Source organism: Sprattus sprattus (assembly GCF_963457725.1).
Source record: "Sprattus sprattus genome assembly, chromosome: 1".
NCBI classification, from domain to species: domain Eukaryota; kingdom Metazoa; phylum Chordata; class Actinopteri; order Clupeiformes; family Clupeidae; genus Sprattus; species Sprattus sprattus.
The window spans coordinates 68,843,095-68,867,733 of NC_137920.1; the positions used below are offsets into that span (position 1 = coordinate 68,843,095).

General features: G+C 43.7%; 1 protein-coding gene across 1 annotated transcript in view; it reads right to left on the bottom strand.

The window, feature by feature from the left end:
• fstl4 (follistatin-like 4) overlaps positions 1 to 24,639 on the bottom strand; it is a gene marked incomplete at both ends in the record, with an annotated part of 99,882 nt that overhangs the window by 52,811 nt on the left and 22,432 nt on the right. The window contains one exon of the mRNA XM_080855194.1: positions 8,945 to 9,187. Within this exon, the coding sequence (XP_080711320.1) occupies positions 8,945 to 9,187 (243 nt within the window). The remainder of the gene's footprint in view (positions 1 to 8,944; positions 9,188 to 24,639) is intronic.

Genomic DNA, 24,639 nt, shown 5'->3' on the forward strand with positions numbered 1-24,639 from the left:
CTCCAAATAGAAGCCGGCGCCCAGGACCCGGGCCTGATCTGGGCCGGAGTCTGGGGGTCCTTGAGGGACGTGCCCTTTGTATTTCATTCAACACCACTCCCGCTGGGTTGCAGACACATCAGTGAGCAAAACTCCAGGAGAGAAAGTCATCAGCCGAAGTTGCCAAAGGGGTCAGAGAAGGTCATCATGAAATCTCTTCTTTTCATCTTCAGATCCACATATGTACTCTCAGCCCTCATATACTCATATTGTCAAAAAACTGTCAAAAAAAATGAATAAAAAGACAAAGCTTTCAGTGCAAAGTGAATATTCCATGGCAGTGATGATCAGCTTTTGCAAATTTGACTTTCAAATAGCAATTACATTCAATCTCTATTTAGATTTTCTGGCTTGAGTTAGGCCTACTGGGAGCAGGATGACAAGGGACTCATCTGCAACCACCCACAAAAAAACAGCCATGTTAAATAGGACACAGAGCCACTGAGGCTGGGGAGACTGATCAATTAGTCCCTCAGAAAACATCTCCCAGACATCTACCTGGCCAACAGATACCAGGGGTGAGTTTGGGGTCACAGGGAGGGGTACCTGAGCACCATGACAGCTCAATCACGCCACCACTGGTGCGCACACATGCAGCGCCCCTGGACATGCGTCCAAACCGACGGAGTGGAAAGATTCCGTCTGACAGCCCACATTTCTCGGTCAGACGGAAGGCTCTTCTCCCCACAAGGTCAGGGGAAAGGCAGACAGACAGACAGACAGAAAGAGGGAGAGAGGGGTGGACGGATGGACACATGTGCTCAGGAGGTGAGGCATTAAATGCACACGTGTGGGGTCTGACCTCTCCGATCTGCACAGGATATCTTTACGAAAGCCATCAAACATCAGTCAGCGCGTCACGCATTGGTTACGTGGCGCGACCGCATGGCCGCTTGGCCCCTTTGCCAGGACAATACACTGTCAGAGGCTCGACTTCACTTCCTTTATCATGTCATCATGGTCACAGTTCAGTGCTCTCGAGACTGCATCATATCACACACACACACACTGAAAACGATCTAAATAAATAACACACATCGAGGATGGCTCTGGTTACTTGAGTCACAAGGCTGTGCGTGAAATTGAATCCCTGGGCGTAGTTTGAGAAGATGGTGGTTTTGGTTATGGTTTTTTATTCAGCGCAGGATATGCATGAGTACATATACGGCTCAGGAGATGCTAGTCTAGATATAGATAAATTGCTTGTGTTTTTCTGTGTGTTTCAAGGCTATAGGGTATTTCCATACACGTCACGAGACCACACTGAATAATAAAGCCAGGCTGAGGAGAGAAAAGGCTTTTCTTCTAACAACAGAAGACTGATAGCCTTTGGCCTTCCTCAGCTCCAGCTATCTTACAGAATCCTATCTGCTTAAACGTAAGCTACACCCTGGGGCCACTGAGATGCTCACCTCGCCCCTGCTGCTGGAGAAATAAAGTGTTCTGTCTTTTAACACACACACACACACATAGATACAGTATATATAACCATACATACATGCATACACATACTCACAGACACACACACACACTGAGAAAGACATTATCTCTCTCACACAGACACTTTTTCTGTCCCCATTTCTTTTTTTCATGTGCGATGCACATGACTACAAAGCGCTCACACATACACACTGCATTCAAAATATGCTCCCAGACATTTTTCACTTAGGACGTTTGTGTGAGTGTGTATGTGTGTGTCGGTGTGCATGTGTGAGTGTGTGTGAGTGTGTGTGTGTGTGTGTGTGTGTGTGAGAGAGAGTGATTTTTCCTTCTGGTCAGCTTCTTTGCCAGTAGATACTGCTTAGAGCTACAGTCAACTTTCAACCGATTTTACACAGGCCAGGGAATTTAGCAGCAAGCCTTTAGCATCGCTCTGTATATACCTCCAGAAAGAGATGGATAGAGTCAGGACAGAAAGAGAGAGGACTAAGTGAATGGGTGAGAACGAGTGAGTAAGTGAGTGAGAGAGAAAAAGAAGGGTGGGGGGGGGGGGGGGGGGGGGGCCTAACAATGACTCTTACGGAATGCTGGCACACAGTGACTTCATTACTGGATTGCAGTTGAGAACGCAACTGAGTCCTGGATGTTAATTACTTTTCTCCTCTATTCATAATTGAATTGAAGGTCTGACAGGAATGTAATATGTTTAAATGGCAAAGTTTTCCAAGTTGCACCCAGCTGCTCCATTGGCCATATGTTTTAACACAACCATTAAAGTGATGAACAGAAGGAATTCAGCGGGCCAAATGAATTCATTTGTCACCTGCAAAACCCGCCCCTTGTTCTTGACCACTGCCAAGGGCTTTTTAAAACTTTGATTGCATGAGCCGTAATAAAACTGGATAGCTGCATTGCAACAGATTCTAAAGTTCTCCGAGAGGCTCTATAAAACTCACATGGGAAAGGAACGAAGAACACATAGTGTTGTTGTTAATGGTGTTGTTGTTGTTGTGGCTGTTCTGCTTGATTGCATTTGTGTACAAGGTAAGCTTGCCTTGCCTTCTACAAATACAGTTCATGTATAGTGAATGAAGGTGAGTAGTTTTCTACTCCGTGTCTGTTGATGTTAACAAATACTGTTTGTATACGGTGTATACTGCAAGCCATTGTGATGAAGAGGGTAGCTTTGCTGGCTGCTACTTAGTGTTGGATACTCTGGGAACATCACAAGATTCACTGAAAAAAAAATAAGCTCAGCTTGCGGTACTTTCGATCTTTAGAGAAGCTCACTAGTCTACCTTGGAAAGCAAAAGGTGGTGTTATGACTCTGGATACCTCTGGTGAAAAGCAGACTGAAAAAAACATTGTGTTTCTTAGTGCTGTCTGGAGAGAAATAGCCCTCCAGGATTTTTGTGTGATAAAATGTTGTGGTGATGATTTCTAAATATTTGAATATATTCTTTTTGAGCCTCACTTAAATGCCACATATACTAGAAAACGAATTAATGAGATGTGAAAAAATCACAGACGTCACACAGATTATTTAGCATTTTAGTTTTTTATATATTTTAATATTTTTTGTAATAGTATTTTAATATTTCTTGTTTTTGTGTATTCTTATGTCTTAATTCCATGCAATGGACACATAAGAACATTAATTTGTTTGATTTACAGTAAAAGTGTCAGATTTAACAAATTTCTAAGAATTTTTACGACCATACTTTAATCCACATTAGAATGTTATTGAAATAAATTGCCATGCCTTGGTCTGAACCTTTGAACTGTATTCCAAAATCACAAGTTCTTGTTAATATACAGAACGTTAAATCATAAGTAATTCTGTACTATTGCTTAAAGAAAACTGAAAAGAAAACATTAAACATGTTTTTACCATTCCTGCCTTCACACCAATATTCTGCTCCCCCGAAATGCCCTTCAACAGGCCTATGCATGAATTTATACACAGGCTTTCATTTAGAAATGCCATCTCTGGGCAAAACGAACGGCTGATCAAACAATTGGGCGCAACAATATTGGCCTACCTGAGGTTTAATATCATGTTCAAACACTATTTCAAACTGAGTACAAGGCAGAATAGCATAATGTGTAAGTAGTTCACTTAACTTCTAAAGAGATAACAGTTACAGATCCATCTATGTTGTGAATATAAAGCGAATGTCTTACACCAAGGTAACTTCACCATGGGCGTAAGTCCAAACGTGACCAAACGACTGGGACATTGAGCAATGGTTGAGGCAGACTGTGCATAACATTAAAGCACCATCGGGACCCAGAAAAAGCAAAAATAAGTTGCAATTTAACATCAAGGCTTATTTTCTGCAATTATATGTGCATTTATGTGGAAGATAGGAAAATATGCAGTGCTGCAGAAGAATGCTGTAAATTGCTTATTTTACGTTGAATTCGGAAGTCGCTGAAAACTGGAGGGACCGAATAACAACATTATGACCGGCATGTCAAAGTCTCTTAGCCATGAATAGGCATCTCCTTTCTGAGGAGATTATTTGGTTTGTGGCTGATTGGGGGCGTGTTTGCCTGTGACAGGGAGAGGATGAGCCTGTTTGTGTACAGGCCTTCAGGGGTCTTTGGCTGGAGGGAGATGACGGCTGTCTGCCTCTGAACAAACGCAAGCATGAGGCGGAGGAGCGGGCGAGCAAACAAGGGCCAGTTGGATTGTCATGCCTCTAAGGGAACCCGTCACTGGAGGGGCACAAAACACTAAGCCCGCTCTAACGCTCTTTAAAAAAAGCGGATTGTGAGAAGTTTGCCTTGTTTTGTCTCCGCTTAGCACGGAGGCATTGGAAGTGACAGCCACTTGATCTGAATAGGAAGCTCAGAAACTCTCCCCACCACAGAAATCTCTATTGGGGACGAGAGGCCTCCAATATGAGTTACTTGAAAACTCCAGCCACACTTTATTTACAGTGCACTAGTTTCCCTGGAAATACACCAATAAGTACACTTTAGCATATATTGAGTAACGACGAGTAATGGCATACTGATATCGTTAGTGTGATTTGGGTTAGTGTGCATGTGAGCATGTAGTTGTGGTGAAGCCTTGTATTTTATGTGTATGACATGCATAATAAGTGTGCTTAATAGTATAAGTGCAACAAAGGTACTCTACTAAAAAGTGTTACCAAACTCCTTGTGCCATATGGTGGTGGCCAACAGAAGTTTTCCGCTTTTCCTGCAAGAGAGTGATGTTCATGAGGCAGGGGACCGGGACGGGACCCAGGGACATTTCTAACTGGGACAGAGCGTCCGATTCCAACACAATTCCAGCAAATACTCCGTTATAATGATTCTGTGGGGACGAATCAAGCTAATGAGGTGACCACGTGGCCACTGGGACCAGGAGACTGTGCATATTCTGGACGGCTAAGAGCGATGGGAGTCATTTGGAGGCTCGTTAATAACAAAACAATAACAAATAAAGTGCTGTCGAGAGAGTCACGGTCGTGTCACACCTGGCCCCGCGCTTCACAATCAGACACGGGTGATAAATGGAGGCGGGAGGCTTTTTATCAAAGGTGGCCAAATTTATGGTCTCTATTTTAGCATCTCCTTGTATAATAGTGACTCAAAAGGCATGGACAGAAAGACTAACACAAACGCTAACATCAGTTTTATTTGCATCTCTAAGTACTATGTGAGGAGTATGTCTTCAAGGTTTAGATTTAGCCTTTAACGGCTTCAATGGGAGACTGATTGGCTGAATACTGAACTCGGATGTACACGTCCCTTTGCCATAGCAGTCACTTCATTTTAAGCTCATTATGCTTCTGTTTTGCAGCTTGATCTAAGTGCTTCGGACACCTCCGGGTGCAAGGTGTTGATGATGCGCGTCAGGTGGAGGGCGTAGGCCATGACAAGGCAAGGGCTCGAGACGGTGGAAGCTCCGATGCCTAATGCAATAACTAGGCCCTACATCATCGGAAGCAAGTGAAAGGATAAGAGCAATCAAACGCCATAAGCCAGCACACACCCCAGGGGAGAGGGTGGGAAGAGTGTCTGCGGAATGTCAGCAAACGTCTCCGTCAGGCCCGGAGACTGATCATTATCCGGAGTGTCACGGCTAGGGCCCTCTGTGTCTGGGGCTTGGGATCTAAACTCGTCATGACCCCGGCGTGATTAATTTGCGCGTCGGTGTCAGAGTGGACTCTGGCAGTGGCACTGGGCGGGCGGAGGGGTTGGGCGCCAGGTTCAGCCTGGAGGGCCGGATGAAGCAGTCAGCGCCGCGGTTTCTCTGGACCCCCGCTGTGCTGCCCGCCTGAGCAAAACAGCCTGGTGCTTTGTTGTTCGCTGCCCGCCACTTTAGCTCTCACTGAGATGAAAGCTATTCAAACGGCCAGCGCTGTTGCCTCGTTTTACATTGTTTCAGCGAGCGCGGTTTTAATCAAAGAGAGGTCACGGAAAAGAGCGACCTAAAGTGCCAGAACTCTTTAATTATCAGCATAGACAGAGAGGCCTCTTCTTCGCAACAGTTCGAAAACAGGAAAAAGCTGTTGGGTTGTAGAGTTTATAATGGAGTGGATGTTTTTAATTACGTGACACTGTGTGGGAGTAAAAGCGCTATCTGCACTTATCTAAATGAACCCACAGAGATTGGTCTGGTTGTATTAATCCGTCTGAAAATTAAGTTGGTGGAAATGTGTGCCGTAAACAGTCATGTATGCATGACTGTGTGTATTGGTACACGTTTGTTTGAGTGTGTATGTGTGTATGTGTGTATGTGTGTATGTATGTATCTGTGTATGTGTGTATGTGTGTACATTTATATGTGTGTATGTGTGTTTGTTTGTGTGGTTTTGAATCTTCAGTGGGGAACAAATTGATCCAGATCTTTGTTTTATCTATGAAGTCATGGAACCATCTGTGATTCCTGCTGGGAGTTTGATGGAAGTCTACAACTTATAGTAGCCAAGGACCATAAAAGGACCTAGAACCTCTACTGTGATCCGCACACGGATTTGGCTCAACAAACTCAAATATATCTATGGCCTGTCAGAGTCACTAAGGGCTGCCCAACCATCACTGGGAAATTCACAGGCCTTCACGGAGACGGCCACAATCATATCTGTAGCCTGTCAGAGGTTACAAGGCAGAAGCCAAAGGTTTACATCAATACTATTGAATGCTTGGGAGACTGCAGTCTCCCTCTATTGGCATCAAAAAAGGGCATGTTGAAAGAGTGCCTGTGTTTAAGGGGAAAGAGCACAGGGATGTGCAGGAGGTAGACAGTTTGGGAGCTGGTAAAGAGATGGGGGAGGGGGAATCAATAGCCCCAGGCCTAGCCTCTTCCCCCACTCCGTTCTCCTCTCCAATGTTCACCCCGCCCCAATCTATATCTATTACAGGTGAGGCTGGCATGCCTTCCTGAAAGGCCCAGTGGTGATGCCAGAATAAACAATCAGTCCAATAGATAATGCCAGGCTGGTAGAAAATTGCTGTGCAAGTGGACAAGTTTTGAGATCAATGACAGACAAAAATAAACGATTTGATTAAAAATTTGCAAATAGCCTTTGCAAATAGTTTGATATGTGCAGCCGATGTCTATTGTCAGATTCAAGTAACAACTGGGAACCATTGTGGAAAGAGATCAAATATATGTTTTAAAGAGTACAACTTTTGAGTTGTAAATTTTTCATTATGGATGACCATGAAACATTAGCTCCATTGTGATAGCTCTGTCAGAAGTCAGACAATAACTTCTGCTTAAAATCACAGGGAAGTGGGTGCAGTCAGAAATAAGATCTCTCAAAGAATATAATCCGCTTGTCGCCCGCACCATTTCTATGGTAACATTAGGGCACTCTAGCTAGTCTAAATGCCGTACGGTACCTGCTCTCACATACACAGGTATTCTGGAAAGCTAAATGAATCTGAGAGTCTGCCATTTAGAATTTACTCAGAGAGAATCTGTGGGCTGACTTATAGCCCGTGTGTTTGCAGACAGGAAAAAAAAAGCTCTGACACAGCACGTCTTTCAAATCTCTTTACAAACAACCTTGCATGCTTCGCCCATTCCTCCATGCTTGGCCTACGCATTCATCACCTGCTCTGCCTCCACCTCTCCCTCTGCCTCCTCCCTATCTCGAGACAAGACGCAGAGGGAGAAAATCAGCCCTGACATTTATGTGCTGCTGCTTATTTGAATGCCTGCATGGAGCTGGCCTGCTGGCGGAGCAGTGATAGTGTGTAATGTGGCGACTGAACACCTGCCTAATTTGGATTAAGCATGCATGGCATAATCAGCTGGAGATCTTTTTCCCTCTAATTTGAAATGACTGAGGGTTTTTTTGCTCTCTCACCGGCATGTTTTTCACGTTTTTTTATGTGAGCACAGCCACCTCCACTAGTAATCCCACGCTCGCTTCTTGCGACACAGCGGTAAACGGCAGGGTTGCCGAACGTCTCTGATCATGGGGAGGCTTTATCGGGATGTGCGGTGCAAATGACCTTGATTGGCGCATAGACCCCACACTGCTCCGCCACACATTCAGCGTAACTAATTCACTCGAGTACAGAATGTCTTTGCAATTGCCAGTCCGTATACGGTCAACAAAATATGACATAGAGCTACTTGTAAAAGATGACATTTAAAATATCATCAGATGGAGAGGTGATAGTGGGTTTTAATGCCCTTTGTGATTTATGAGGTGTAGAAACTGAGGTTAGAGAATGGAACAGGGCTGGCCAGTCGTCTATGGATGAGAGTGCTCGTTGGATGGAAACTATTCAACATTCCTGGGTTTCCCCGCAGACTTGAATCCACAGGCCACGCACGGATACAGTGGCGTATAATTACAGCATGTTTATACCAACACTAAAGAACGGCTTTGTTCTCGTAATAATTCATGGCCACAGAAATGTAGTAAAACAGAAAATAAATCACTGTTTATGGGTAATTTTAATAAGGTGAATATTTTGATTTAAACTCGCCATTAATCGTAACTCTACGACTCATGTCCACCCTGCTGGGAAAAAGCCCTGTTTTTTTATGGGAGGTTTTAACTGCCTCCCGCTTCAAGCAGTTTGCTGAAGTATGTTAATCTACATGCTAACCTGAGGTCATGCTGCTTATCGTGTTTCCTGTTTTCTTCATGGGATTTTATGGTGTTCTGCTTTAATTAGAATCAGTGAGGCACTTAAAATACAGTTGGTGCCCAGCATTCAATTAAAGCCATTAACATAGGAAAACAACTCCTTAAGAGATAATTGTAATTAGCAAGTAAATAGACAAATAAGTCATTTCTAGGTAATGGACTAAATCCAAAACTGATCAATAGCAACCTCCCACAATCAACAAACTGCAGACGATGTATTATTGTACAGCTAAGTGAAAAAGCAAAGCATTTTTTTCAAGCCATTTAGATGGTCAAAAACATTGCAAAAATAATACCAGCAATAGCCTCAGTTTCAAGGTCACAGAGAGCCTTACCTTTGAAGAAGCAGTCCTTGCTGTGAACGACATATATTCTTTTATTCTGGAGGCAAGAGGTGCGATACACTTCGCAGTGGTTCTCATAGAACCTGCCATCGGAGCCGCACACGGGCACAAATGTGGGGTGGCATTTATCCTGGCACACACACTCAGACTGACCCGTCTGCGATGCCACCACACACTGGCGTCCCCTGCCACAGAACTTCCTTCGACAGGGTCCTCCATCTGCCTCATGGGTCACTGGAAAAGAGAGGGCGCTGTGTTAGTTCCCTGGTCAGTGTAAAGTTGAATGGCACACATGACAAATAGTAACTGAAGGCTCATCTGGTGCATGTTACTTTTATTTTCATGGGTCACATTTTTTCCATGGCAACCATCCAATTAAACAATTTACACTTTACACAGTACATTTAAATGAGGGGAAAGAATCACTATGTGATCTAATGAGATATTTTAAAGTCCTGTTCTGTTGGCATATCTAAGAGCGAGCAAAAGGATTTACGCCAAATGAAAATCCTTTTGACAACATCACACATGGCACCATCTGATCTCAGACCTTGCCTTCTTTTCTCATGCAGGTCAGAACAAGAGCTCCCCCCCCCCCCCTTCCCCTACTCCCAGCACCACCTTGCTCCTGACACTCCCCCTGCACGGCCACCACCTCCGCGGCTCTGCATGCAGAACCTCCCGCTCCCCGCTGATTTAATCTATTTGCACTTAAAGCAGCACAAAAGCTGCTGAGGCTTGCAGCCACTCCACCTTGGACTGATCTTGCCAGACCCTGGAGCCCTGAGGCGACCACGCCTGCTGGGATCTGAGCGTGGATTTATGAGCCGAGGAGCGGGAAGCAGTGGGCTGTGCCACACTGTGTCTGGGGAGCAACCAGGGCTCAAAGCTCGGCCCCTGCCATCCCCTCCTTGCCTCTCCCTCCCTCTACACAAGCCCAGAGGTAAATGACAAAACCAGCTGTCATCCAGCACAGTCACTGCTGTTCCATAAAGAAATGAGAGACCCACCCAGCTGTTGCACTGAAATTGATAAAGATGGCTTTATACTTCTCTTCTCTTTGTGTCAAACCATAAGACAAGGGAGATTTAGTTGCCATGCAGGTGTGCACTGCAGAGGAGGCATTTGACTCGAGTACACAGGAATAGATCAGAACCAAGGCAAACACACACACACGCGCACACACACACACATACTCAGACACATACACGTGTATACCCACAGACAATGTCTGCTTATCCAGTTCACTAATTGTTCTCTGAAAATCATTTGCCAGAATGCAAATACTGCGTCTCCCCCGTGACCTTGTTGTCAATGTCAAGGTCAGAGACGATTACTGGATCGTTTGTATTCTCCAAGCATGGCAGATTAAATGCTTAGCTGGGTCCAGCAGGCCTGTAGATTTTTTTTTTTTCGGTTTCAATCTTCCCCTCTTTCTCATCTGTTTTTTTTTTCTCGCCCTCGCCCTCGCCCCCACCCCCACCCCTCATTTTTTTCTCCACATATTGAAGTGCAGAGTACAAAAAAGGCTGCTGCTCAAATCTGCATGGGTTGGTAATTGCCCAGTAGACACTCTGACAGCAACAAGAGCTCTTTTCTTCCCTCCCGCAGGCCATGTTCACACCAACGGCTCCAATTGTTGATTGCCCAGCAAGTGAAGGAATCATTCAGTAATCCTTTGTCTAAGCAGCTCTACAATGGTGATGCACATTCACCGAAAAGCTTTGGACCAATTTGAAGATGACCAGCTGAGGAGCTGACATTTTCCCTCCCAGCTCCTTGCCTTTTGTCAAGCTGTCTATTGTAATTCCCTGGTCCAAGACTTTGTTGGTTATTCACAGTCGCTTGCGAAATTGGCCAGAATATAATGAGGAGCGTTTAGACGCTCTAATATGCCGTCTCTGGGGTGTACACAAAGCCATTTACAAAAAATAAACTTTCATTCCACAAAAATGCTTTTCAACACTAGGTAATGTGCCTAATTGAATCTTTTCTGGTTAGTCACCATTCAATAATGTGACGGTTGTCTCGGTGAGACGTTATATTACATTTTAAATAAACATCTCTCAAGATTTTTTTCCCCTTAAGATGCTAACGCATGAACACATCATCACACATATGTTAAGTTGTGATGAAGTGTCTCTTTCTTCACCTATCACTTCTTGCAGCTACGTTCTTGTCACTTTCTGTTAGCTTGATTTCGTCTGTCAGTGCATAACCTGCCCATATTCAGTACCACTGGGTAATTTTTTCATATCTAAGTGAACAGTTTGTCAGTCAAGTCCTACGGCATGATGTTCAAGGACATGTTTGGCACCAACAGCTAAACTCCTTTTGGGTACCCAGGGCAACACTGTGAGCCTGACAGAATCTGTTTAACATTTAAAAGGAAATTCATATAAACGTTCCATGTTTACAGCACCAGAGAGTGAGAGAGAGAGAGAGAGAGAATTCTCCTCAGCACACCAGGCCACTGCCAGACAACTTCAATTAATCACACAACAATTGTAGGACTGTTTCCCCCTCATCTATGGCTCCCTGTTGTTCACCATAAGAAATGTGTGGAAAGTAAAGCCTCAGCCCATTATTTTCCACTCTGCTATCAAGCTGATGTCCGGCTCTGACATTTGCGGGACATAGTGAGGATGTTTCAGTAACCTTTTAAGGGCTACCCTCAAAAGGACCACGGACAAATGAGCAAGAGGACTAGCAGTCTTATGTCCACTAATCTCCCAGGTTATTCTATTTGCTTTGAAACAAATCGATGTAATTACATTCAGAGACGTCACGTCAAGCACTCAGGCTTTCTCCACTCGCCCTGACAAAGGCGGGCAAATTGTATCTGTCGGGCACACTGCTTTTGAATACCAATTGAATAAAAGGATCTACTTCCCCCTCAAAGTTCAGTTCTTCACAGATCTTGAGGAATGATGTAGATACGAAACCTTTAAAAAATGTCTCATTATGTGAACTTCTTTTAGGCGTTTTATTAGGTTCGGTTTTGCTTGTGTGATTTTTTTGCCTACCTAATTACTAGTGTCACTTAAAAGGTTACTTTGCTATCCAGGGGATTGAAAAGGTAACATACAAACTGAAATACAAACTGTTATTTGCTAGGAACTGGGGAAAATGGATACAAAATGAAACATATGTAGACATGACTGGATAATAAATTAAATATAAAAACAAATTATATTATGTATAAAAGGACCCATATAATCATAATATGGCTCCTGTAAAGTCTCCTCCTGTTAAAGGATAGGTTCACCCTACCCCCTTGTATTTCTTTCTTTTTTTATTAATTTCTTTCTGTTAACTTATTTCCCCATGTATGCGTTTACCATATTCCTGTTACTGATGTACAATATGTTTGTTTGTCTTAATTTCAATAAAGAAAAAAAGAAAAAAGGTTACTATGCTACTATGGTTACTAGGCTACTATTATCTTAGCCTATAAAAAGCCAAAGTAATTTTGTGTTCTGTTCATAAACTTCTGTGGTAGAAAATGCAGTTTGAAAAAATAATGAATCTAAGAAAAGAATCCGACTGGATGAATGTGTGGTTATTTGAAATATTGTACTGCACTCACACTTTCTTTTTTTCAAATGGCGATAGAAGGCTGAGATTTCTTCAGTGATGTAGCTATCAGTAACTGAATCAGTAACACTGATCAGTAACACTGAATAATGCTGCATATTCAGCAATAAGAGGATTTATTTCTTCCACAGTAGTTACTAACATCTGAATGTTAGCAGCTGATTTCAGGCTAGATCTATCATCAGACTTCCCCTTCACTGATAAACATAACACATGTGAGTTTGCCAGAGTTACGCTGTGCAGATTGTTCATCACAGAGGCAATGCTGAAGTGGGTAAACATGCCAAACAAATCTTTCGCCCACTGTCAAACTTAACAATCTAAGACAGAAAGTGTCATGGTGTAATTGGCCCCAATACACAAGCATGAAGTATGAAAAAGTCCCAAATGGTTTACTCAAACTTCAATCCACAAAATCATCTGATTTCATTTTAAATTAGGTGAGAGAAAAGGGGGGCTGTGATGAATTAGTGCACATTGATTTCTGTTCCTTCAAAGGATGTTATCCCTGACAGGTCCTACCAAAACTATACACATTCATGTCCTTAGAACTCTCCCCACATTCAAATGAATCTGAACTGAGCATGAAGTCTGATCGTTAAGAGGGAAATATTTGTCAATAAATACATTCTTACACTGACAGCTGTTTTATTACATGGCAGCAGTATCCCAAACCAATGTTAATGTATGCATAAGATCTTTGCCTGTCTTTGTTTTCTTCATTTTTCTTATTCATCTACTGTGACTACAGCTAGTTTACAGTCATTTTAACACTTAGTTCAGAGTTTGTGAACCTAAATTAATTTGTGAACCTAAATTAATTTGTAAACGATTGTGCTGCATAGACCACAGGCATACCCTGACGGACCACTGGTCTTGAACTTGCTGTTCAGTGAACGAGGTTATACATAAAGTCCCACAGGGAAAATAAATCTCAAGACCATTGACCTACACAAGTACCATCTCAATATTTTCAGTGAGTTAGTAAAAGTGAATGGCTTCCCTCTCCCACAAGAATTATAAAGGATGGTAATGGAGAAGGTAATCAAGTGAAACTATGAGCTAACTGCCTGCTCTGTTTATGACCTTCTGCCATGCTGTGTGAGACTGATATAATGGTACTAATTTATTAGTCATGAATAAAAAGCCATTTACACTGCAAGGGAAGTGATCATTGGTCAAAATAAAATGAGCCCAACACTAATTGATTTCGGTGCAAAGCGGACACTAAAACGTTAACAAAAAAGACAGAAAGAGAAGAAAAAAAGAGCGAAAGAGTGTTTCTAAAAGCAGACAAAGAGTGGAAACATCTGAGTATGACAGATTTAAGTAGGAGTACTCCAACTCCACTCATGTTTAGAGATAAAAACAATATCTAAGCGGGAAGAGGAGATGGGTCAGCCTAGGTAGAAAGAGAGAGAGAGAGAGAGAGATGAAAGAATGCTGTCAGTGTGTGTGTGAGAGAGAGAGCGGGGGTTTGCAGAGAGGGACAGGCACAAGTAGGGAGACTGACAAAAGTAGAAAGGGAGAGAGAGAGGGAACGGCAGAGAAAAAGAGAAAGTGGGCAGGCTTCCCTCATCACACATAAGCCTGGAGGCAGGACCACACAAACACACACACACACACACACACACACACACACACACACACACACACACACACACACACACACACACACACACACACACACACACACACACACACACGGCCAACACGACTCGCCTGTCTGGCTGCTCTGCCTGATAGCATTTTATTGATCCACGGATCCCCATCCATCTGTCGGCTCTCAGGGCTCAGAGCTCCCCCTGAACAGAGGTGTGTGGGTGCTGCTGAGGAGCGCCTCTGGCCCCGCAAACGCCTGCCCTGCCCGCCTCTGGCCTGCCTCTGGCCCGCCTCTGGCCCTGCAAACGCCTGCCCTGCCCGCCTCTGGCCCTGCCCGCCTCTGGCCCGCCTCTGGCCCTGCAAACGCCTGCCCTGCCAGCCTCTGGCCCGGCACCCGCTGGGACGGCCAAACTGCACCGGAGTGCCTGCAAGTCAGTGTAAACCGCTCCTCCTCACCAGCGCTCTACAGCAACCCAGCTACCTCTCCCTCTCGCACACTCCCTGCCGCCGAGCCCCCACCACTCAAAGGGGCCTGATTTGATATGCATCATCCAGAGCCTCGTCGGGCTTTCGCACATCAGCATCCCTCATGCAAATAGACCCCACACAATATCTAAACCGTGAAGCGCAGCACACTAACCACCAGGGCTGCGGCTGCTGCTAAAGAGAGAGTAGTTTACTGTAATGTGAAATGAGCAGATGTTGTGTATAAAGACCTGTAATGGGGTGAGCTGGGATGCCCTAGACTGAGGATGAATGTTCATTTGGCTGCGATTCAGGGAGCATCCAGAGTGTGCTTTTTCTGCTGTTAGTAAAGGCTACAGAGGAGTCAAATAGCGACACAGCGCCGCGCAGTAGGGAGCAGAAGCAGCACAGCGAAGTATTCTACCCTGTAATACCCACTCCTCAGTGGACCCTTTGGCCTGTGGAGCCTGTGCTGGCGAATAAGATGTTTTTATCAAACAGAAAGTTGCACTGTAAACAGCTCTGTGAACATTGACAAATACAAATACATTTTATGGTAATTTAAAGGATAGATTTCTGGAGCAAAATGCATACAAAAGGATTCTTTTTTTTTGTCTTTGCTATAGAGCACTGGTGTATATGAGTATGTGTATGTGTGTGTATCTGCATGTGTGTGTGTGTGTGTGTGAGAGAGAGAAGGGGGAGAGAAGAAGAGAAAAGGGACACATGCAGTCTGTGTATCTATGTCTATGTGAAAGAGAACTGGAGATGATGGAGAGACTCAGAGAAAGAGAATGAGAGAGAAAGAGAGCGAGAGAGAGAGAGAGAGAGAGAGTGTTTGTGTGTGTGTATGTGTGTTAGTGTGTGTGTGTCTGCATGTGCACTCGCGTGTGTGCATTATTTGTCTTTAGTGTATCGATCTCTCCCGCAGACCCACTGAGTTCCCAGCTCCACACCCAGACGGTCATGCTGACAAAGCTCCTGTTCAGCCCCAGCTTTAGGGGCCTGCCACCACCCGCCCCTACCTCCCTACCCCCTGGCGCCACGGCACCGGCCTCTCATCACGCCCTCCAGGGGAGCAGGGCCTCTGGACCCCTCCCAGAGACCTGGGCATTAGCTAATGGACTACCGGAGCCACCCAGGGCAGCAGCATCTCCATCAAACGCAAAGGGGCTCTGGAAGGACCTCAGTGTGTGCCAGCAGCCGGGTGAAGCTAATCAATAAGGTGTAATTACAAAGAGATTCTAATTGCAGTTATGCTTCTTGTCAGTGCCATCATCTAAAAGTCAAATATCCCATTGGCTAGCAGAGGTGAGCTCTTTTCATATTCTCAATAAGATCTTTGCCTTATCTATACATGACCATATACAATACAAGACAGAGAGAGAGAATGAGAGAGAGAGAGACTGCAGTGTACAGAGATATACTACGTATATCTATATAAAAACATGGGTAATACGTATGTAAAAAAAATCCACATATTCCTGATGAGGTTTGAGGTATGAGTGATTAAACTGTATGAGGTTGGAGTGTGATGAGAGAGCCACTCGAAAACCTGGATAAAAAGGAGGAGAGTGTCTTGCTTTAATTAGCCAGAATCCAGTTTAATGTTAATAATAATAATAATAATAATACCTTTTATTTATATCGTGCTTTTTCAATGACCCAAAGCGCACACCTAGATGTTCCTATCTATTATTACACTAAGTAGTCATTAGGCAATATTCAAGTCCAGGCCCCTATTTATTTATTTATTATATATTTTTAACATAATTATCTGTTGGAAAAAAGTAAGGGGCCATGGTGTCAGTTGCTTTACAAGGAACAGGTAAGTAGTTTGAAGTTTATAAAGGGAATATGCAGCACAGTGTCTGTCACAAAGGCAAAAAGACCAACAACAACTGTCGATTCAAATTAATTATTATCTAAGGATAAAGTAGCATTCTCTTTCTCAGACTGACCTACCATGGAACAGTAGGTGACACTTTATATCTCTCTTGTATTTCTTGCCCAGAAAAGGAAGAACTTGTATGTTCTATAATATCTAGTTGTCTTACTAATACACATTTTAAAAACTCCATGTAAAAAGAAGTGTTTGGCAGTCCCTCCAGTATTTAGCAGCCTTGCATTTTCACAAATTGATACAAATTCATAGTTCCCCATGATGTTCATGAAATTTCTGCATTATTTGCAATTAATTGTACTCTTAAAATCTCTGCAATTTTAACTACCATGCCAGAATATCTGCAGCAAATTCAGTCAACAATCACATCAAACCCTTGTAAGATCCTGAAGGGACTGGTTTGGTTGACTCAGGGGAGGCTAAAACTCAGGAGAAGGTCAAATATCAGCCTTTTGCAGCCCTCAATGAAATACAGACAGATGTGTTTAATATACTTCATAGTGACAAAAACAAAGTAAAATAGGATTCTAGCACATACAGTACAATCAGTAAAAAAAATAATAATGTAGGGATATTTAAGGATAGTTCCGCAAGGGATATATGGCTCTGCAATTAAAACATGTACTTTTGCAATGCTGGCAATCTCTGGGAGTGCATACGGAGAGAGTCTTTGTAATGGTGCAAATCTATTGTTTGGGAGTTTAAGAGTGCTGTTCTGCTGACTTTCACAAGAGCACAGGAGACATGAGAAACAGCTATCCACCTCTGGGAGCTTAAAGGAGGGGGGAAGGGGGGGCTTAAAAGCTTCAGAGCCTTTTCAGAGACCGGACGATTTTGAAAATGGATTTAAAAAAAGGTGACTCTGGACAGAGTTGCCCTGGCCCAATTAAACACTTCTGCTGGTCACCCACCACAGAACAAGGAGGGACAAGGGCAGACGCACACCACTTTTTTGAACTTTTCCTTTTCTTTTTTCTTTTTGTCTCTAATGTCACTGTGGCCTGGCTGTCACGGTCAAGGTTTTTGTGCTGGTAGCGATGTACAAAGTCACTGATCTGGGTTTTAAACAGCAGACGTTTAACACACATGTTTCTGTCGGGATGTACCGAAATGTTCTAGGAGTAATTCCCTTGTCCGAATGTATGCTAAGAATACTACACATAAACCCTCACCCTTAGAGGGGTGAATAAAACATCGTCTTGTCTATTTTAAACGGCTGGTTTTATGTCTCTGATGTTTAAATGATGATTTGCCTGAAGCTCCCTGGCAGCAAAGTGACAATCACAAGAAAGCTTGCCAATATTTATAGATGGCTAACAAAACCAAATGGTACAGGGAGAAAAAATGAATTAAAGTGATAAAAAAAAGAAACTTCAGTAACTCCAACTTCACCGACAAGTCAGATGAGATCCTATCATTATTTCCCATCAGGCCAGGTGTGTCTGTGCTGCAGTTGAGATCATGTTGACAGTTCAGCAGCCAAAGTGTGTGAGGGATTTGGGAGGGCTGTGTGAAGCAGGTGGGCTGTGTGTGTGTGTGTGTGTGTGTGTGTGTGTGTGTGCTCTGAATATCAGGGGGACCATCACGCAGAGTTCACCAGAGGGGGAACAGACTATTCTGGTACACGGTCTTTGTGCTCTCATGCATGTGCACGTCTGTGTAGACAGAAGCCAATGTGTAGAGAATCACTATAGTCGGACCTGCTAGAATCAATCGAAATACCACCAATCTAATGCACTTCTTCAGTAATATCAAGTTTCTATAGGGGAAAGTATCAGTTCAGATGTGAAGGTTCAGTGTATGTGTGCACATGTAAAAGTTGTGATACTGGTATGAGTAAAGCCTATTTCATTTTTATATTTAGTATTAGAGAGCTATTTTGAGACAGGAGCATCAGGGTTGGTTCTGAACAGCATGTGCTGCAAATATAAAATGGAGGTTCACCAAGAGGCCGAAACAGAGTAGACTCACTCTCAATCAGATCACTATACATAATGGATACTGTCATTAATAAATCATCAGAGATCACCATGAGATGACAAAAAAAGAAGCCAAATGCTTTTGTCAGATCTCTGTTATAAGGAGAAACCTGCCCTGAAAAATGGGTTACCTCAGACCACCACCTGTATTTGGAATTGACCATGGGCTTATTTTTTTTAATAGAATGTAATACATACATTTAAACCATATACTGAGTATATGCACATTTCTCAACTATTTTGCAGTTGAGTTAAATATTCAACATGTTGGGCATTTGCTATGCATGTGTGAGTATACAGCAGATTGCTTTTAAGCATCTCTTTCAAGCATTCGTTTTGGTACCTCACAATGGGACACACCCCTTTGTGGGTTCTCCAGAAGCCATATTCCGCTGCACCAGCCCATCATTGGCTGATCGTCTGACATTTGAGTCGCGGAGGAGTTACTTCCTCCTACCTTACATGCTCATGACGCAACATCATCAAATCAGTCTAAAACCTCCTCCCAGCCCCAGACGCTTGCTATAAGACAGGTTTTGTGGCTAGGTGGCTAAACTGTTCACAGAGCGAGCTAACAACTTGGTTGCTAAATGCTTTCATGCTTTTGAAGGGAATTTGGTTTAGACTTGACCAGCCTGCTCCAAACAGAATCCTTCCTACTCTGTGTCTAAACAGAAGCTCGGCTAGTCTGTCTCAAAACATTAGCCTCTCAAGCTAGCCTGTCACAAAACAGAAGTTGCTAGCTAGCTAGCTTAACAGACAGCGATGGAGTTGCCAGCCAACACCGGCGGAGTCAGCTGGGGTGACCAGCTCGACACTAATTCCCCCATGCTGAGTGACACTAACGCCTGCCCCACCACGGCTACGCTTGGCAGAACACACAATGTTGAATTCAACTAGGAAGATGACTCCGTTTACCTACAATCCAAGGGTGACGAGGAAGGTGACGAGTTATTTCTCTCTGCTACTCAGGCTACACAGCCAGGGGGCTGGGAAGCGATGCGCCATGGAAGGGAAATGATGTGCCATTGACAGGAAGTGATGCACCATGGACGGGAAGTGATGCGCTATGGACGGGAAGTGATGCGCCATGGACAGGAAGTGATGCACCATGGACAGGAAGTGATGCGCCATGGACGGGAAGTGATGCGCCATGGACAAGCCATCGAACCCAGCCCTGAATGTGGACTTACACAATGTCTGAAAGAACTTCTGTGTTCCATGGCCTGAGGTCTAGAGAGAGACCACCATGTCTTACTACGAGGGCAAAAGGCTCCCAAAGCCAAATGTTCTGCCAGGCAATGGCTGCCTGTCTTTTCAGAATGCCTGAAAGAAGCTACTCGCTTGTGGAACAATCCATTTTCAGCGAAGAACCGAGCCTAAAGGGGGTCTGCGCTAGATTGGACTGACGTGAAGAGCAGCAGATTCTCCTGTCTGCCCCCTATTCAGTTGCAGAAGTCTGTGATGACTTCATCGGTCCATACCTTCAAACTCCAAAGTAGACAGCTTTCAGTCCTACATGATTGAGCAGTGTTACAAAGCGGCATTGTCTGTGAGATCCCTCAATGCTTTAACACTGCTGATGAGCTACCAAGCCAAATTGGAAGAAAACATGACATCCACTCTGTGGGACTAAATCTGCATGGTCATAGACCTCTGCTTACGTCTGGGTTTCAGAAAAAAACTGGGAGAAAAGCGTTGTGCACCGACGTCAGAACATCTCATCGGGCTGTCCCTGGACTCTGTGGGGCGGTGCACATATGTCGGAAGAACAAGGGGAGCACATATGAGATCAATGCCCATAAACTGCCTAAGATATGTTCTGCCCTTTGGGTCATCTCTTGGCAGGAACAGTCAATACCACGGTTGTGGCTAACGTCAAGCATGTGGTCACATCATATGTTGCACATGCACACGTTGTTACACAAACTGATTGGGTGGAGCATCAAATGCCTCTTGTTGCTGAGGGCACTCATGTTCCTGTCATATTAAATTCGGGGGTGGATTTATTGTCCAGGGGTCAATCCTTGCTATCCTTGAGACTGGAAACTCAACAGCGACGTGGTGGCTGTGGGTCGGGCGAGCGAAGATAACTGTATTGGCCTCCGGGGAGAACGCACAATGCCCGCTGTTCTACACGCTGCATGATCCGAACCCTCCATTGGGGGTAGAGGCATTGGTGCACGAGTGACTGCAGGTTCTACTCTACCTCCATTGGGGATAAAAAGACAGGCCAGCATGCTGTCATATGTGAGTTCATGAAAGGGGCTTTCTGCCTACAACCAGTATCTGAACCTTTGATCTCTTTGTCCTCTGATGGTGCTGGATGTCAAGTCTTGCTTTGACATCAAGCCGTTTCAGCAGCTGGATCTTAAAGTGATCTCACTTCAGTGTTGTTACATTTACATTTAGAAGATGCTTTTGTCCAAATCGACAGACAAGGGAGAGTGGCGTGTTAGTGGCGTGTTAGTGGCGTGAGCTACAGCAAATCACATGACGGTTATCTATACGTTATCTGAGAACTCATAACCTTAACCGAACACCTACCAATTGAGAATTTTACTTACGATTTTAAATTAACACTCATTCATTTTGAGTGAACCACTGAACCACGGTGACAAAGACGCCTTTGGGAAACGCATCTTCTTACCATGGAGTCTACTGCGCATGTGAAGGTAGCTGCAATTATTAAAATATTGAGACACAAAATAAAACTTACACTCATTATGAGTTAGTTATTCATTCTAAACAACTATTAAGTATGAGACCACTCCATCAGCTGCTCCAGTAAATGTATATGACTCTTGATTCTCTATATTCTTCGTTACGTTAATTACAACGTTGTTGGAGCTATGGTGGTTTTAACGATGGAAGTGGCTATTTCCAATGCAGCTAATACAGTTTTGAGACACAGTTGTAAGTAGGTCAATATTTCAGGCAACGCTCTAGTGTACCACCGTTGTTCAGCAAGGACTTCCATTGTTGTTATCCGTGAAACACATCCCTAATCAGCTGTTTGTGTCTTGTGTTTATCATATTGGATTGCGGCAGCTATAGGCCTGGCCTACACCACTGACGGCCGCTGGTGCGTACAGTGTTACGTGTGGCCATGTCAGAAGGCGTGACTGATACAGTAAGCAGGTGATTTTCCTCCTTCGTCAGCATCCAACAAGTTAATAAAATACTTCACTCTCCTGGCCTCCATGGTAACTTCATTGGTTGAAATAGAAGCAGGTGAATGAATAAATAAAGGCCTATTAAAAATCACAGTAATTTTCTCTGGATATTACTCAAATGATGCAGCACAAGGCCAATTATCCACAGCTGTCTTAACCAACCACCTCCTTTTAGCTGAGGCACACAGTTGCTCATTAATTGTTTACTTGCATGAAAGGGTGTGCGTCTAAGGGCTGCTTGAGAAAAGGGACTAACTCTGTTAGAAATTAACTGATTAGTTGGCCTCCACAGTGGGGGAGCTCATCATTCGGCTTTGTGAGGGGAAATTGAAATTCGTTGAAAAATGAACAGTGAAAAGAAATAACAATGAATGCTGTATTTCACGAGGTATGACCTTGAAGACAATTTCACTGGCCAAGAGGAATTCTCGAAAGAAGTATGATGTCTTAAAATGATGGTAATTGCCTCACTGACACACAGAGAGAAGGAAGAAAAAACTGCTAAATTACCCTCATGGTAAAATGTACGGTTTGATACGAGCTAAAGAGTCTGAGTAAGAACGGCTTGTTTTGCAGTGCAGTAAACACATCATCAGCTTCCTTCACAAACCATTTTCCAAAGAGCAGCATGGGAGAGCAAGAGCGCCTGTATGAATGCATAGGCTATTTTCTGTACTCCACACACGCTCACACAAAGATGCACATATGCGCGCGCACACACACAAACACACACACACACACACACACACACACACACACACACACACACACACACACACACACACACACACACACACACACACACACACACACACACACACACACACACACACACTCACTCAGTCACACGCAGTCACACACTCACTCAGAAATGCATTACTTGCTTGAAAGTTGTTTAGCAACAGCTGAGTCTATTCTGTGCGAGTGATGATATTATGAGTGCACATGCGGTGCATTGCTCCAGAGGCCTCCACAGGGGAACACTAAAAGCAAATTCTGACCCTGTTGATCATTAATAATGCAGAGGAAATCAGGGTTAAAATAAGTGCACCGTCGAGCGACACATAATTTATACGCTGGGTAGGGAGACGGCGGTTTCCAGCATCATAAAGTTTGAATAGGGTGCAGGCGTACTCCGCCCCGGCCCTGTAGCTGTCCGCACGCGTTACAACATTAGCTCCATTACCGGGCCACTGAGTGACTCATTCTCCATTGGGCCGTGCCAGCCAATCTGGGTGAAAATGGAGTGCATCACAACCACGAGGGAAGGGAGAGGCGAGGAGACCTGTCATCACAGACCTATAATCCCCATAGCCTTGGGCCAGGGCCAGCTGCCAGGCTGTGCTCTCCAAGAGACTGGCTACCGGCAACAACCAGTACAGACCATGCAACTGACCACTCACAGCCATCAACAGAGACTACAGACACTGCACAACGCACCAGTGAGTACCATGACTGCATAGAATTGTAGTATCATAATAGTATAGAATTGATCACCACTAACAGTGACTACAAAGACTACACATTTGCCCACTGACTGCTAACACAGACTGCCCTAACACAGTCAGAGTGAAAATAGACTACACAATACAAACTAGGTTAGATATAAAAAGAAGCACATTAAATCTGAACTATAAATTACTTAAAGATAATCTATTCCTTCTCCTGTACAGTCCATTACAACACAAAATAACCCAATATAATTTTTTTTATCACTTTATATGCTGTACCTTACATATAATCCCCATCACTTTATCAACATGGTCTGCACACCTCACCAGTCTCCCTAGACAATGTTCGGTAACACAGACTTCATTGTATAGTTCTTAACATGACCCATTTTCTCCCCATCTGTTATCTTGCTGCAAGTATGACAGCTAGAGTAGTCTCAGCTATAAGAAGTAGAAGAAAAGACTCCACGGCACAAGGTCAAGAGTTCACTTGTAATGCCACTCAGACACAACACTATCAGCTTCAAAGACCTGTATTTGTAAACATACTTTATACTCTGAGTTGTTTGTTCAACAGAGACACTTTCATCCCACCATCTCCTAAGCCTTTTTCTCTTTTAACAGGGTGAGAGTGCTAAACTAAGAGGAAACTTTCTGCACAGGGTAGAGTTCAGTTTCATATCCATCCATAAGTCTGGGTAGCAGCTGTGAAGTACTGTTAGTATTCATGAAAAGTGTAGCCATCCTCAGTAGGAGACTTAATAGTAGCCATAAATAATGCTTTATACTACTAGAAAAGGTATAACATCACGTAGACATAAAATTTACGTATGAAACCTTTAACAATGAGTTTCAATGAGTTGTTTTAATGAAAAACAACAAATCACTGTAATCAATAGTGCTGTTTGGAAACATCGAGTGTAGAGTCGATTGTACGGTTGTAGAGTTTTTTCAACCGTTGACAAGCCAATCTTTTCACAGACTTTTGAGTCAATCTTTTGTACATATTTTAAAGTCATCATTCGTGCATATTTGGTATTTGCCCTCCCATCTCCATGATTTAAACTGTGCAATGCAATGAAACATGAAACATATATGTATAGTAAGCCCCCCATCTCCATGATTTAAACTGTGAAGGGGGGGGGGGGGGGGATTAGATGTATGCAATGCAATGATACTAGAAACAGATATGTTTAGTAAGCCCACCCCCCCACAAGCCCAGGATCAGTAAAAATCAGAGAGATTTGCCTGTCATGATCCCTTCAGTGGAGAACTGTCACCCTTAAACTTAAACATGTTATTCTTGGGCAAGGAGAGTCAGAAGTGTCAAAAGCAGAGGCAAGTTCCAGGAGGGTTTAACTCAGACAGGATTTAAGAGCACTGAAGAAGCTTTGAATTAAACAGGCTGTAAAGATTTGCATTTTTATGCTACTTAGCCTCATCTTGACCAGAACTACATTAAATGGGCTTGGCATGATTTAAGAAAATTATAAGTCAGAAATCTCCTTAATTC